This window comes from Grammomys surdaster, unplaced genomic scaffold (assembly GCF_004785775.1).
Source record: "Grammomys surdaster isolate TR1022 unplaced genomic scaffold, NIH_TR_1.0 133, whole genome shotgun sequence".
Lineage (NCBI taxonomy): Eukaryota > Metazoa > Chordata > Mammalia > Rodentia > Muridae > Grammomys > Grammomys surdaster.
In genome coordinates, this window is record NW_021604591.1 from 1,172,162 (window position 1) to 1,189,968 (window position 17,807).

Consider the following 17,807-nt stretch of genomic DNA (forward strand, 5'->3'; position numbering starts at 1 on the left):
CAAAACAAAACAAAACAAAACAAAACAAAACAAAACAAAACAAAACATGGATTGAAGTCTACCATCATGTGACAAAGATGTCTGGCCTCCAGGACAGCCCCTCACTCCCTACACTATAATTAGTAGCCTCATATGTCCACTACCTAACCTATTTAGGGTACTTTTTGTATGTGCTCTTTCTTTAAAAAATTGCATCTTGTCAATAAAACTTAATGGGTATTTCCAGCTTAAAACAAAAACAAAAACAAAACCTTGAGATTTCACCATCAGCATTAAGTGGTGGAGTGAAAAATTTATTTTAAATCCTCGCTTTTGGGCAATCATCACTTCACATCGAAGTATGTAGTGTTGAATACAATCATACATTATAGTTTACTAGGCTGAGTGGTTCTCTGAACCACATTAAAAGTTCATCCCTGATTGCTGGACCATTCAAAATCATGGCATTCAAAAAAACCCTGGCACTGGCTCATCCCTTTGTTCCTCTTCACAATTACGCTGCTCAAGTGGAAAGCATGCATTTCCCTGTTCGCTCCTCCAAACCAATTCTCTCTCCAAATTCCTCCTGAATTTAGCCACAGCTAAATCATAGCAGCTCTGATGTGACCAATGGTGTCTTCATAGAGTCAACTCTATCTAAACTATGGTCACATCTTAAATTCCCTTTCAAGAGACACACACTTTTCTTCACAGTTTTTTTTAATCACTTCAGTGTCAATATCTACTCTTAGATTTATATTTCAAGCCATGATTTCTCTCAATGAATTTATACCAATGTACCAGATGTATCACTTAGATGTATAGTCACCTTAACTTTTAAATGTCCTTAACTTAATTCTATTCTAGCCTTTATTAAGAAAGCCATAAAAATAATTAGAACTAATAAAAGCATCTCTTTTTTGTACTCAGACACACATACTAACATATAATGCATTACCTATCTCTAAGGATCCTTCCTTCTGCTTAATGAATTTAGTGTCTGGCAGATTTTCAGTTTTTCTGTCTTGTAGACTGATATCACTGAAACCTAAGAGAACAAAATGCAATGTATTAAATACATACAAGAAGTTGACCCACCAAAACACCTCTAATTATCTAATATGTGAAAGCCATTGTTAGTGGCACTGGAAAACATAAATATCTATACCATTGTTTAGAAAAATGGGAAATGGAACTAAAAAGCACATTTCCACAAACATGTCATATAGAGCTAAAGAATCAACATAAGAGCCGGAGACACAGCTCAGTGGTTAGAAGCATTTGCCGCTCTTGCAAAGAAACTAAGTTCAGTTCTAGCCCATGTGGTGGCCTACAACATCAGCAACTCCAGTTCAAGGGCATCTGACATCCTATTCTAACCTCCACAGGCACAAGGCATTCAAGTGGTACACACACATACATACAGGCAAAACATCCATACACACGAAATAAAATCGATTAAAAACATCTAATATCTGAGTCACCAAGAAAGATACATGAAGAGGTATTAAGTGCTCAAAGAAAAGAGAAATTCTAGCAAGCAGTAGCATAGAAAACTCTAGACAACTGACTTGAGTCTCTCAAAATGGGAAGCAAGTGGAAATGGATCAAGTCCAAGTGGATCAAAGACCTGGGTAAAACCAGATACTAAATCTAATAGAACAGAAAGTGGAGAATATCCTTCAACTCATTGGGACAGGAGACAACTTCCTCAACAGAACATCAATGGCTCAGGCTCTAAGATTAACAATTAATAAATTTTACCTCTTGAAACTGATAAGCTTCTGTTAGGCAAAGGACACCTTAAATAGGATAAAAAAACAGTCCACAGACTGGAAAAACATCTTTACCAACCCTAGATCTGACAGAGGGCTAATATCCAAAACATATAAAGAACTCAAGAAGTTAAGACAGAGCCGGGCAGTGGTGGCGCATGCCTTTAATCCCAGCACTTGGGAGGCAGAGGCAGGCGGATTTCTGAGTTTGAGGCCAGCCTCGTCTACAGAGTGAGTTCCAGGACAGCCAGGACTACACAGAGAAACCCTGTCTCGAAAAACCAAAAAAAAAAAAAAAAGTTAAGACAGTTAGACACCAACAACCCAAATAACCCAATATAAACATGGGGTATAGAGGTAAACAGAGAATTCTCAACAGAGGAACATCTAATGACTGAGGAACACTTTTAAAAATGTTCAATAGCCTTAGTCATCAGGGAAATACAAATCAAAACAACTCTGAAATTCTATCTTACACCCATCAGAATGGCTAAGATCAAAAACCCAAGTGACAGCACATGCTGGCGAGGATGTGGAGAAAGGGGGACACTCCTACATTGCTGAAGGGAGTGCAAACTTGTACAACCACTCTGGAAATCAATTTGGTGATTTCTCAGAAAATTGGCAATAGTTCTACCTCAAGACCCCGCTATACCACTCCTGGGCATATAGTCAAAAGATGCTCTATCATGCCACAAGGATACTTGCTCAACTATGTTCATAGCAGCCTTATTTGTAATAGAAACTGGAAACAACCTAGATATCCTTCAACTGAAGAATGGATAAAGAAAATATGGTTCGTTTATACAATAGAATACTACTCAGCTAGCAAATAGAACAGGACATAATGAATTTCTCAGACAAAGGATAGAACTAGAAAAATATCATCCTGACTGAGGTAACCCAGACCCAAAAGGATATGCATGAACTCACTTATAAGTGAATATTTGCCATAAATTAAAGAATAACCACACTACAATCCACAGAACCAAAGAAGACAAATAACAAGGAAGGTTATTTGTCCCACCCATGAGAGGGTGGTTGAATCTTTCTCAAAAGGGGAAATAAAATAGATATTGGAGGTGGAGGGAGGGAGGGATCTGGGTGGGAAGGCGTTGGGAAAGGGTGGGAATTAGGTGTAGGGGGAGCAGGGGAGAACAGAAATCGGCAGTGGACAGGAGGAAAGATTCTCTAGGATGTGCCAAAGACCTGGGATGGAGAAGTTCCTGGGTATCTATAGGGGCATAGATACTCCTAGAAGTGAGGACATAAATCCTCAAGTGGTCATTTTCAGTCGCCAGGTGGTACTCACAGTCGAGAGATAAGAACAGAAACCCACTCACAAAAACTTTGACCCAAAATGTGTCAGACCAAGATAGAGGGAATGGCCAACCAGTGACGAGCCCAAATTGAGATCCATCCCATGGGCAAGAACCAATCCCTGACACTATTAATGATACTCTGTTATGCTTGCAGACAGGAGCCTTGCATAGCTGTCCCTGAGAGAGGCTCTACTCAGCAGCCAATAGCAACAGAGGCAGAGACCCATAGCCAATCATCAGATGGAAGTTCACTGAGTCTTGAGGAAGAGTTGGGAGAAGGATTGAGGAATGCAAAGAGGACAGGGACTCCACAGAAAGACCAATAGAGTCAACAAACCTGTACCCTTCTCCCAGACACTGAACCACCAACCACAGAGTGAGTATGGGCTGGACCTAGGACCACTTCACATATGTAGCAGATGTGCAGCTTGGTCTTCATGTTGGTCCCCCAACAACCTAAGTGGCAGCTTTCCCTGAATCTGTTGCCTGCTTGTGGATACCAGTCACCTAGCTGGGCCTCTTGTTTAGCCTCAGTGGGAGATGATATGCCTAGTCCTGGTCCTGCAGTGACTTGATATGTGTGTGGGGGGAAGGTGTGGGGGAGTGAGACCTCTCTCTTATCAGAGAAGGGACGGGGAAAGATCTGTGTGAGGGGGTACTGGCACAAGGGGGGGCTGATATTGGGATATAAAGTGAATAAATGAAAATAAATTATGTAATCTATGTCAGAGACTAACTAGTTAAAATGTATAGCACAGTCTAGTATACTACTATTTATTCTTAAAATATTCGTTAAAATTTAAGTGTTAAAAAAATTAAGAGCAGCCATAAGTTCTGATAAAACAGGATCATATTACAGGCATAGTCTAAACATGGTAAGAGCTTCAAAATCATGATTTGTAATTTGTATGCAAAGTAAAAAAAAGGAGGAAATGGGGGAAAGTTTGTCTGCACTCAAAATGAGTCATATGATTGACATGTACTACATAAGCTGAAAGACCAAAAGTCAGGGGGAAATTAAATAGTGTATCAGATGGAGGACTAATTTCTATAAATAAGGAAAAGACAAAAATATATACAAGAAAAACAGTTCTAGACAATCCTAAAAATATAATTGTCAGGATTATGGTAACCAAACCAAAAAAATGAAAAGCAAAATCAAAAACTCAACGACTTTCCAAGACTTGCATATATTTCGTTTGGAGAGTTATCCTGTGATATTGAAATAAATTACTGGAAAAAGAAAAGGCCCGTTAAGTCAATTTCTGACAATAAAATTACTTTGTATATTATATTCAAACGTTCTCCAGAAATATCTTAACGTTTTTAAAATGTCAATTTTATCCATGCCAAAGTCAACGAAAACATTGGCTAGCAACCCTCAGAGCAGGATGGGCAATGGGGACAGAGAGAGAGACTGGAGTGCACACTGCTGCTTGTGACCTCCAAGCTTTTTAGAACAGAGAACATCAGAGCCTAAACGACTGGTTCAGCTACCTGCAAGGTCCAAGGATGACATTTCTTCAGGTCTTGCCATCTTGATCACAACTCTTCTTCTGATGATCTCTTCTTGGTTTTCGTCAGGGACATTCTCACCCTGAGTTACAGGCATTTGAACTGGGGCCTCTGGATAAGACAATCATCAATCCCAGAGAGAAGAAGATGATAATGAACCAAAGGCAAACAGCCCTCCTATCCATCCACCCCTCCCAAACACGCACCCAGCCCTGAGCCTTTATAAATGAGAGAAAAAAGACCTCTTAGGCTCTGTTTTGGAAAACTCTAATATGAACCAGAAAGCTTGCCACATCTTTTTGGATGACACCAGTTTAAGTAAACACTTTAAAATATGCCAAAAGTCTGATGCAACTGCAAAAATATTAATCAAATTATGTTTTTCAAAGTAAAAATATAGATTTAAACAACTCCTTGAACCTCTTTGGCCTTTTCAAAGCTTCAATTAACTGCAGGCTAATTAACATATCATAGAGTCAACAAAAATATTTACCTAGATTTTATATATAGCATTCTCTTAATCTGATGTAGTTATAACTTTTAAACCTAATACTTTGTTGTCTTTTTCCGTACCTGGTTATATGGTCTCTCTTATTTCTTAAGTGCCTGTGTTTCTCAAAGGAATCAGTAAGTTAACAGACAATGAAACACACAACAAAGAATCAACCTTGGCTTTGTTTACTCATTAATTTCTTTTTTGTCCTTATTGCTGGTACTTCAATCCTAAATTTTTTCTCCTACCTTTCTAATAGTTTTTATACTTTAGACATAGTAGGACCCTAACAAGGTATTGACAACTTGGCTTAAAAATATAACAATATAGACATGGCTCCCTTAGTAGCAGCCTTTGTACTGGACTTTCTTTTCTCTTAATCGCTTTAGCACACTGGATTTATATTTAAAAATACTACTAATAATAATCTATACTAATAATCTTATCTTAAGTATCTATTATATAAAATATGCAACACACTGTATATGCCTTTAAGAGCATGCCTTCTCATTAAATTTGATTGAGACTTAGCCATATTAACATGTGAGTTTAATATATACAATATTCTTTTGCCTTAATCCATCAATTCAACTGATCAACATATGGCTATTTCTGTGTATTTTTTATACTGAAAAGCAGTAGTGTGAACATTCCTGTAACATTTCCCATTGATTTTACAAGCTGAAATCATCTTTTTCTAAATCTATGTCTTGTCTTTTAATAGTTTATATCTTTTACGTGCCAAGTTTTTCATGTCAATAACCTCATCTTTATCCCTTTGGATCTATATTTTATGTGACTTGCTTAACAAATTCTGGACTGGGGGCTGGAGAAGTAGCTCAGTTGCTGGAATCCTTGCCTAGCAACATGTATGAATGAACTCTTGGGCTTCATCTCCAGTACCACATAAGTCGGGAATGGTGGCACATGCCTGTGATGCCTGCTGAAGGTGGTGGAGTTGGAGGCAAGAGTATCAGAAGGCGGGGAGTTATGCTTTAGCTGCATTGCAAGTTCAAAGTCAGCCTAGGATATACGAAATCCTGTCTCAAAGAAAGGATGAAATTTTGAATTATCCCATAGTCATAAGGGTATGTAAACTCTAAAATTTCTCTCTTTTTATCACATATGGCTATCATACATTTTTGTTCAGTGTGCAGACAGGATTTACCTGATTTTTTTACATATGTTATCAATTGTCTATGCCCTGCTGATGCTCATCTGCAGGCTTCAAGGATTGGCACATCATCGCTCAAGTTTCTACATTCATAAACTTGTTTCTGGGTCACATTCTGCTATACTTTTTCAGTATTAGAAAAGTTTTTATTTTTTGAGGTTATAATTACAACATTTTTCACTTTCCTTTCCCTCTCATCAAATCCTCCTTAGTAGATAGGTGGGTGGGTGTGTATGTGTATGTCTATTCCTAAATATATAAATATCAACTGCTCATTCTTATGTTACTTGTATGTATATGTTTTCAGGGCTCACAAGTTGGTATTGGATAGCCAGTTGGTGTGCTCGTCCCTGGGGAAGACTTTCTCCGGCTCTCAACACTCCTTGGTTGGCTGTAGTTCTTTGTCTAAGGTTGAAGCCTTATAAGGTTTCCTTCCATGCTAATATGTCTATTTTTATTGTTTTTATTATACCCACTGGTAAGTATAGTTTTCATTTCACATAAAGAAAACTTCTCTTTACAAGAGAGACCATTACAGAAACCCACAACTGATCAAATGCAGAGTTGTGTAGCTCAGGCCCAACTGACGCGTCTATAACTCAACTCCTGCACCTGAGGCTCAGGGATCATGGTAGAAGAGAAGGTGGAAGGATTGTAAGAGTCCGAGGACCAGGATGTTTGCTGTGAGACTCTATCTCCTAGAAATGTCAGATACTACATCTCTAAAGTCTTAGCAACATGGCTGCCTCCTATACTTCTGTTAAATCCTTTACAAATAATATTTAACAAACTACACATAGAGTTTTGATGACCAGTAGAACAAGTTCTCTTATGAATCCAGAGATTAATTTAATGACAAACGACAAGTTAATTATTACTATTATATAATTCTCTAATTATGTAGGGCTTCCTTAATAAATTTCAATGTAATTTAAGAACTTCTCTATGGTAGTCTTGTATGCACTACTTTAGGCTCATTTCTAATATCGTTATTATGTGCATATTTTTTTAAAAAAGATTTTACTGTCCTAGAAATATTTGCATTGAAATGTAGGAATTATCACTAATTATCAGGCAATATGTATATAGCCTACCCCAGGTCAAGAAATAAAATATGAATAGAAGTCTACACAGTACCCCCACTCTTCCTTCTTAATTTCTTCCACACTTAATTTTAAGATTTATACAATCTGGGGGCTGGAGAGATGACTGTGAGGTTAAGAGCACTGGCTGTTATTCTAGAGGTCCTGAGTTCAATTCCTGGCAACCATATGGTGACTCATAACCATCTATTATGAGATTTGATTTGAGGAAATCAGAATATATAATAGCCAATTTTAAATAGAACAAATTCATTGGAGATGTCTGAATTTGGTATAAATGGATAATAAAACATATGAGATTTCCTTCCTTCACTCACACTATGTTTGTAAAGTTTATTACATGTTGTTACATGTATTTACACTTTTCTCTGTGCCAGTAAAATTTCAATAGTACTACAAGTTATCTATTCTACTAAACAAATATTGGCCAGTTGGGTGGCTTCTAGATTGGAACTATTACAAATAGAGCTTGAAGAATATGTGTGGGGCAAAAGGTATAGCTGAGTGTAGCATGCATGTTTAAGCCTAATTGAGGCCCTATATTCAAAACTCAGCCACACACAGAGTCAGGATACTAATTTACACTCTCACTGGCAGTGAATGCGTTCTCAGTGTGCACTCATAACAGCATAGCACTTTTCATTTCAGGCATCTAATGAGTATAGAAAGCTACTGCTATCTTGATTTGTATTCCCAGATTGTCAACAAAATGAAGATTTTATATACAATTATCTGGTATTACATAATCTATTTTATAGAATAATTATCCAATTCTTTTGCCCAATTTCTGTTGAGTTGAATGTCTTCTTCACACAATTTCTTTTTTTATATTCAGGATATCATGTATAGAATGCATAATTTTCACTTCCACTCTATGATTTGCTTTTATTTATTGTTCAGATTTTATGGAATTTTTTACTCTAACATATCTTATTTAACAATAGTTCTCTATATGGTTGCTGGTTTTCCTTTCTGCTTTGTTTTGGGAAGAAAAATCCAGTTTAATGAAATTTTTCCTTTTCTAAGATTCAGAAGGCACACTCTTCCATTTTCTTATAGAAGATCTAGCTATCTGTCCATCTACTTACCTATGCTTCTATGTTTTGGTCTGGGGTATTTTTGGAACAGTGTATTGCTAGACCTACTGGTTTTCCTGCAATTTTAAATATATTGCACTTTTAGAAAATGGCTGTCCTGAATCTAGAGAAAAAAAACCTCAAAACTCAGCACTTTGAGCAGACAGACTGGGTGTCTGAATGAAGCAGGTGGGATCTGAGATGGATGGAGACTGAAACAAACAAACAAACAAACAAAAAAAACGGAAGTCCTGTTTGTAGAAAACAGCCAAGGCTCCGCTGAAGGTGACTACTGTCATAGAGGAATGTGCACTAAAATAACCAGACACTCAGATTTTTTTTCCAACAAGCAAATTGAATTTGCACGAGTTGGTGCCAAAAAAATAAAATAAAATTTCAAACATCATGTGAACTTTTAACTCATTGTCAAATTCTGCCTAAAATTCCACTTTGCAACATCTGACAGAGATAAATCCATAAGAATTTTAATAAAGGTTTTCTGCTAGTTAGTGTTCAAAATAAGCTTGACTTAGTACTTTGTTTCAAAAGCTAAAATATATTTTATTTATGTTGAAAATGAAGTTTTCAGTTTTCCAACCTCTCTGAAGCACTTTATTCTAATATTTTACTTTGCTGTGTTACTTAATGTAGTGGTAAGAAGAAGGTTTGCCTATCAGATGTGACATGAATAACAGATCAGTTTCTCTTGTCAATATATATGTATATGTATAAGTATATGCATATATATGAATGTTGAAATATACTTAAAGTTTAATTCTTTCAGACCTTTGTCAGGTAAATTATTCCTCTCAGTTTTTGTCTTTTTTGTTGTTGTTTTTTTTTAATTTCTCTTTTCATTTTTATGGTTCTGGGGATTAAACTCAGGGCCTCATTTTCTGACAAACCAGAAAATGGATAAATATAACAATATTCTCAAATACAAAGGTTCAAGAAACAAATCTGAAAACAGGCAAGGTCACTCATTACCTGCATTACCTTTCTGGGAGGGTTTTTCCCCCTTTGTTCCAGCCCTCTTGCTATAGATCCCTTCTTTGTGCTTAATGTTTACAGTGGTGGAGAGGTCATCATCTCTTGTGCCTAGCACTTGAGGTGGAAAGTCTGGGGCAATAGCATCATTGGAGCCTACATAAAAATGAGAAAGTATTACAATTAACACTAAAACAGTCTTGAAGTCAAGAAAGACTTTTTCTTCCCTTAGACCACTTCCATGGAAGAGCATGACAAGAAAATGCTGCAAGCCAATTAGGTGTAAATCAAACTGAAAATCAGAGACAGTAAATGACAAAATTACCAGGCAAGAAAGCAAATGACATAAGTCATGACCCAAAAAGTCGAACAGATAGTTCAGGGGACAACTGCCAGTCAGGAAAGCTACTAAAAGGAAAATGATTGCAGGATGTTTTCTGGTATGACTACAAAGGCAAAAAGACAGGTCAGATGGTACTATACAAACACACACAAAGCACATATAGGAATAACACACACTGTGGTCAGGCTAGACAACAGGATACATTAAGAGGAATATTTAAACATAACAGCAACATATGGAATCCAAATCTAAACCCATAAATTTTACTGTACATGGAATGTAACATCAATAAAGATTTTTTTTTAATCATGAAGTAATTTATAAGTTTTGACTTAGGAAGATCTGCCCAATAATACAAACTACTGAATGAGAGCTAGTCATGTGACTCAGGGATAAGAGCATAAATATACCTGTATGAGGCCGAGAGTTCGATCCCCAGAACCACACAAATTTAAAGAGAAATTTAAAAAGACAAAAACTGAAAGAAATAAATAAGTTGACAAAGATCTGAAAGAATTAAGTGTATTTCAACATTCGTATATATACTGACAAGAAAAACTGATCTGCTATGCATGTCACATCTGACAGGCAAAAAACATTTCTGGACATAGAAAGGCTTATAATAACTATCAGACAGTTTGTCTTTCTACCCCAGGATCCCAAACTATATTTACTGGACTCCTAATTATTGTGTAATTAATATATATGTAGTATATATATATATATATATGTAACACTAAGTGCTGAGAAAGTTCCAGTTTCATTAGTTCAATGTAATATAAATAAGCCACAACAGGTTTTCAGAACTGCCTACAAGTTTCCTACCAACCCTTCTAGACTAAGTCTACAGATGGTGTGGATCTTCTCAGCATACTCGGTTATCATTTTCCAGCCTTAGCCTCTTGGCTCTCTGGTAAGTCCTACTATCCTTTCTTCTACCAAGTGCCTAGTTCTCCTACAGAACTGGATCTTAACTCTTCCTAGATACACATGACTACCAAGGAATGGCTCAAAAAAAAGAAATGCCTTAGATCACGCCTAATGGCATATGCCTTTAATTCCAGGACTTGGGTGGCAGAGACAGATGAACCCTTGAGTTCGAAGCTAGCCTGGTCTACACAGTGAATTACAGGGGACGGACACACACACACACACACACACACACACACACACACACACACCTCAAGCAAGCTTATTACTTGCCAAGAGTTTCCTTTCTTTTATGCTTCAAATTCTAGCAATGAAGTGTAAAGGTCGTTCTTATACCATTTTAATGGAAAGTAATGTCCTGTTCCTTCTTTATACATTTTAAGTTACTATATATTGTAGCTCAACACAACTCTAGCTGCTGGTCATTCTCACCAATTCTTTTATATAGCAGAACACATCAGGAGCAGCAACACGAATCCTTTTCCCACAAGAGTGGTATCCATGTCAGCTGGGCTGAGAACAACAGATAATTTCTTTTTTTTTTTTTTTTTTTTTTTTTTTGTTTTTTGAGACAGGGTTTTTCTGTGTAGCCCTGGCTGTCCTGGAACTCACTCTGTAGACCAGGCTGGCCTCGAACTCAGAAATCCGCCTGCCTCTGCCTCCCAAGTGCTGGGATTAAAGGCATGCGCCACCACTGCCCGGCAACAGATAATTTCTAACAGTTGCAGTAGATGAGCAAGAGAATGAACGGCAGCAGAGCTGAGAGGCTCTGGAACAGAGTGTAGAGAAACATGTGCACAACAGAGAGCATATGCTTATTATCCAGTACCTGTGCAGGGCTGGAATATGTGCATGCATGCGTGCATGTTTGTATGTGTGCTCGTGTGTACATGCAAGTTCATGCCCTAAGCGAGATGCAAGCAAACTGAAACTTTCAAGAAGCAGAATGCCAAACAGACTAGATTTCAAAATAACAGATTTTCACCAACCAGATGAAAAGAGGTTATCAGCCTGACTGGAGGAACAGAGTCACCTCTTTAACCCTCACAAGGAAAGTAACATGCTGACCAATCTGCTTTCCAGGTTCTGACTCCTGGCTCTTTGCTCCAGCTTATGAAAGCCAACTGCTCTGCCATGCTCAACAGAACAATTGTTCTAAGCAATGTTGTAGACTGTCTAATTGTGAATATTTAATAAGATTCTATTCAGTCTTTGGACTACATTTGTGTAAACTAGGAACACTTTAAAATAACCCAAAAGTCCATTTGTGGCTCAGACTTCTCATTAAGGCTACGTGGGACTCTGAGGCAAGAGGGTCAAAAGTTCAAAGACTGTCTGGCTACAGAACAAGTTCAAAGCCATTTTAGGCAACTCAGTGAGATTGTGTCTGAAAATAGAAAGTTACAAAGAAAACCAAAGGCAGCAGAAGCATAGGGCTATGCTCAGTGGTCCCGGAGTAGAATCAAAGGTTTTTGTGCATGCTCACTAAGCACTGTACTACCTACCACGGCATGTGACTGGAACATGTCCACAGCTTTAAGAGTCACTAAGTCAAGGAACAAATAATGCAGCACGTATTGGAATGTTGTTGCTTGACAAAGCCCAAGTAACACTAAGTGCACTCCATGTGTTCATCTACTCATGGCGACAGACATATAGAATCCACCTTTTCCTCTATAAGCCTGGGTACACTGGTAACTCTTTTGAGATCCTGTTTTTTTCTTTGAAGCAGAATTGCTCAAACATATGGTAAAGTCTGTGTTTATAGTTCTGAAAAACTGTTTTCTACAATGGCCAAGCACTTACACTTCCATCAGCACGATCTTCTTAGATTTCTTCATAGCTTCAATCAACATTTGTTTACTTTTAAAGGAATTAGGAGTGATTCTAACAACAGTGCTGTGTGACCTGTTATGGCTCTGGGTCATACTTGCCTGTGATGACTGATAAAAAAGTACTTTTTCATGTATTTGTAAGCTAATGTGGATTTAGATTCTGCGAGCATGTATAAATTTGACTTTTTGTTGTTTAAGTTTTAAGTTCTTCACATTTTCCTAGATATTAACTCCTTAACAGACATACATATGGTTTGGAAATATCTTCTCCTATCTGTCTTACATTGGTGGAACATGCCTTGAATCCCAATACTAGAGGGGCATAGGCAGAAGGATCTCTGTGAGTTTGAAGTTCGCCTATAATGTACATAGTGAGCTCCAGGTCAGCCACAGTGATGTATTAAGACTCCCTAAAATAAAACACCTTCCTACTCTGTGAATTACCTTTTTGTTGATGGGATATTCTTTGGTATATAAATATTTTGAATTAATTTTCTAACTCTTCTTTGTTACCTAAATTTTGGATATCATGTTAGTTTATTAAAATGATTAAACAAATAATTATTTTAATTATCAAGCCTCGGCTTTTGTTTTTGTTAGGGAGTAGAGTTAGGTAGGAATCAAACCTAAAGCCTCATGCCTGCAGCATATCCATCTATTATTAGTGAGCCACAGCCAGACTCAATCACCATGTCTTGAATAAAATAAAATCCCTTTAGTAGTTTATGTTAAAGACAAAACTAAAATTAAATTGGCTTTTCTTCTGAAGTTTTTCATCCCAAAATGTCTTCAATTTTGTTTTGTTTCCCCTCTGTTCCAACAATTTCCTATTGGTTACACACACACACACACACACACACACACACACACACACACTGGTGTCAGCACCCTCCTCATCTGTCTTGAATGTGCAATTCACAGATCTGATTAGAAGATTAGAAGAGTCTTCAAGTGAACTTTTCAGGACTAGGTTATATTTTCTAGCTTACACACATTAGTGGAAAGGTCTTTTTATGGCCATACTGTTTGATGAATATGCATTAAAGTAACAAATAATTCATTTACACTCTTTCTCCACTAAATACAGATCATTTTCAGCTCATTTGTAAATTTAGTATTTTAAGAAAAAAAAATCTTGTCCCAGTAACTATACAATTTAAGCTTACAAAGAGCACAGGCCAATCTTCCAAGACCTGGGTTCAATTTCCTGCACCCATATGACAGCTCATAATTGTAATTGCAGTCCCAGGGGGTCTGATGCCCTCTTATGGCCTTGACAGAACCCTGCACACACATGGTGCCCAAACATTCAAACAGATAAAATAAAAATAAAAATGTTTTGAAAATCTTAATCTTACAGACTTACAAGACTGTTAAGTTAAAACATAGAACACAACACTTCAATCTCTTGCTATTGATTTCTGTTGGGATTATAAAAAGATGTTTCAATGTACATGTTATGTTCTTTTTATTTATTTATTTATTTTGAGAGAAAAACACTTCCATAATTAGACCTTGAATATTACATCTGCTCACATCATGCTGTCTACAAAGCAATTCCTGGTTGGGAGTTAACACTGTTTCTAATGGATCTTTTATCTCTTTATGTTCCATTTTTGGTTTTCCTTTTATTTTGTGCTTTTTAGACAGTTTCAAGATGCCAACATCATCAATTTCTTTCATGTTAATTTTAACCCTTTGTTTATATAAAAATCATTTTAAAATGTGAAGTCAAATTTTATATTTTCAAGTTTTCCCTTTATTTATTCCTGCCCCCTCCTCTTAAAAAATTGAAATATTGGGCTGGAAAGATGGCTCAGTAGTTTCGAGCACTTGTTGCTCTTGCTGAGGACCCGGGATTCATTGCCAGCCCCCACATGGTAGCTCACAACAATACCTAAGTCCAGTTCCAGGGGATTAAACCCCCTCTTCTGGCCTCCTCAGACACCAAGCACACATGTACTATGTAAGTACATATATACATGAAGGCAAAACACTCAAACATATTTTTAGTTTTAGTGTTTTGTTTTGTTCTGTCTGCCTCTTCCTCCCATGTGCCACCACCACCCACCACTCATACACATTAAAAAAATTAAATAAAAACTGCCAGGCATGGTGGCACACACCTTTAATCCCAGTACTCTAAAGGTAGAGGCAGGCAGATCTGAGTTCCAGGTCAGCAAGGTGTAGAGATTGAGTTCAAGGACAGCCAGGGCTACAGAAGAATCCTGTCTCAAAAACAAAAACAATTTAAATGAGCTATTATTCACATAAAAGTTACCAATGTAGATTTGTGTATGATTCAGCAGTATTTAATGCATTCACAATCAACGCTGGTATCCAATTCTGTAATTCTCATCACCCCACAAAGAACCCCTTACAGTCTCCCTCAACAGCCATCAATCCACTGCCTCCACAGTTCTATCGACTTCACACATTCTATTCACATCAACTCACAGGTCACATGACTGTCTGTGAATGGCTCCAACTATTTATTGTTCGCTTCTCCCGTTATGTTAGTTTTTTTAAACTGTCATTTTCTCTATATTGTTACACATATGTTATTCCTTGATGGATTTTGGATCCTTTTTTAAGTATAAAATGTCTTTGTCTTTTAGAAATATCTTTCATTAAAGTTCACTTCATTTAATATTACTACAGCTAAACTCCACAGCATAATTTTTTCCATCTTCTTTTTGTCCTATTTGTTTCTGAATTTAACACGAGAATTCTGTAGATTAGACTATAGTCAGATCATGCTTTATCTGTTCTGCTGATATCTGTCTTATAGTTTAAGGCACTAATATTTAATTACAGATAATATAAAACTTAAGTCCATTTTATTCCTGTTCAATAAATCGATATGTCTAGGTTTGTTTCTCAATTTCTCTTCTATTAAATTTTTGTATTAAAAAAAAGATATTTGCTACTATGGTCTTTAAATACTGAATTTTTTTTACTATGCATTTTTTTTAGTTTCTTCTTAAAGTTGTCTTGAGAATTACCATTTGCACTTTAATTTATAACAACGTATTTGAGTAAATGCCAAGAGTTATTTAAAACACACACACACACACTTTGTTTTTGTTTTAGAGAGTAGTTTTGCTGGATAATGAATCTTGGTTGAGGTGCAATTTTCCTGTTTGGTTTTTTATTGGGTTTATTGCCTGACCTTTCATCCCTTCTCCCCTCCCTCCCTCCCTCCCTCCCTTCTTCCCTCCCTCCCTCTCTCTGGCTCCTCATTTCTGTCAACTCTTTAAGGAAGTCATACCAATTTCTCCTGTGCTCAAGGTTTCTGATAAGATCTGATGAGTCTTGATAAGAAATCTAGTACATAATTAATTACTTCTCTGAATGTTTTTGAGCCTCCCTCTGACCTGGGTTTGGGCAGTTTGACTCATAAATATCTAAACGCTGTCCTGTGTTTTTCCTGCATGGAGCTCTTACGTGTTTCAGATCTCACCAAATTTAAGAAAACTTCAGGGTCATCACATGTTCAAATATTCTTTCCTCTTGTTTCTGTCTCTCTTTTGATTTTGATATAGAAGAAACTCAGTGATAGAACTGATATTATAAAGAACTCACTAATAAATTTGCTTAAGTTATAAAAGTAAAATTCAGCCTCCAAATTATCTAAGACTGGTAATTTGCTACCTAGGTTTGTTAGGGATAAACAAAATTTAGGATGCTACAAGTAAATGTTTATTCACTAGCATTGACCAGCCATCAAACGCCATCCCACAACAAAGACATGCCTCTAAAGCAGCTGTTCTCAACCTGTGAGTCTCAACCCCTTTGACAAATCTTTATCTCCAAAAATATTAAATTACAATTCATAACAGTAGTAAAATTGTATTTATGAAGTAGCAACAAAAATAAGCTTATGGTTGGAGGTCACCACAACATGAGGAACTGTATTAAATGTTCACAGCGTTAGGAAGGCTGTAACCACTGCTCACAGGGCGGCTCAAGGGGAGGTCTGCCATTAAGTACTCTGAGCGCTAATCAGGAAAAACATAATTCTGCCCAGTGAGCAAGATGACACTGGGTAACAACTATTTGAAAAAGAACACTGGTATATTTAAAATAAGTCTTGCAAAATGTAATAACTTTGCTGTGCAAATCTGCCTAAACGGCCAGACTTGCAGTCTCTTGTCTCTATTCAAGCTGTTTTTATCATAACACGAAAGGGATTTAAGCATGACTGTCTACAGAATGCATACACCTAAAGTGTACATAAGTTAATAAAATCTTCTGTTCAGTGCCGACTCTTATTTGGATCTTAGCCCCAGTCAATTAAGTGCTTTAGTAGAAAGTGTTTCCTTCATTTCTAAGCATACAGAGTGATTTCTCACTGAGGAGGTCCACCATTTCTATTACACTTTTATTCCCTCCATTGTATACACATACTTAATGGTGCCCCACAGAACGCTGGGGTTTATTTCTTTTTCTCTTTTGTCTGCTTCTCACACTCCACACTAAGTCATCTCAATGGACCTATCTTTATTTAGGTTCACTGTCTCTTCTGCCTGAACTTTATCTGTCGAGTTCCTCTAGAAAATAAATTTGTGCTTTTCAAGTCTAAGATTATAATATGGCCCCTTCTAATAAAGGCTATCTCTTTAGAATGTCCTCTATCTGGTAAGACAATGTTTTTATATTTTTCCTTAGTTTTTCACAAGTTGTTTCATTTAGATTACTAAACATACTTTAAATAGTTAAGTATTTGTATAATAAGTCCAATGTCTGGGATTCCTCAAGTAATTTTTTCCCATGTATGTAACATACTGTATCTTGTGTTTTTCCTTTTTAATTTTTTGTTGCAAACTGAACACTTACATAATATAATATAGTAAGTGTGAAAGTCAGATTCTACTCTCACTTCAGGATTTATTACTGTTTTATGCTGTTTAGTAACTTCTGAACCAGGTGTAAAGACTACACTGGATTGTATATGGCCATTAAAGTTCCTACTGGATTAGTGTGGTAGTGAGCTAATGCCTATGTGAAGACTGCTTTAAACAACTGAAACCAGTAAGCCTGCAAGTCTCTGGCTCTGTGCTTATTCTAAAGGGGCTTTAACACCTACACAGGCAGCTGTCAACTCAATTTTAGCCTTTTTTTTTCTTACACAAAGTCTCAAATAACTCACTTATTATGAATCAGAGGTTGGTTAAAGCATGAAAACCTCCATATTTGACTAAAAGATTTCATAATCAACCAGCCAGCACACAGTGTTTCTAAAAATAAAATCTTGAATAATTTTTGCATAATA

General features: G+C 36.7%; 1 protein-coding gene across 1 annotated transcript in view; it reads right to left on the reverse strand.

Moving 5' to 3' along the window:
• Alms1 (ALMS1 centrosome and basal body associated protein) overlaps positions 1–17,807 on the reverse strand; it is a 98,717-nt gene that overhangs the window by 25,440 nt on the left and 55,470 nt on the right. The window contains exons 13-15 of the mRNA XM_028762410.1: positions 9,425–9,580; positions 4,574–4,702; positions 938–1,027 (exon numbers count right to left, since the gene is read on the reverse strand). Coding sequence (XP_028618243.1) covers positions 938–1,027; positions 4,574–4,702; positions 9,425–9,580 — 375 coding nt within the window. The remainder of the gene's footprint in view (positions 1–937; positions 1,028–4,573; positions 4,703–9,424; positions 9,581–17,807) is intronic.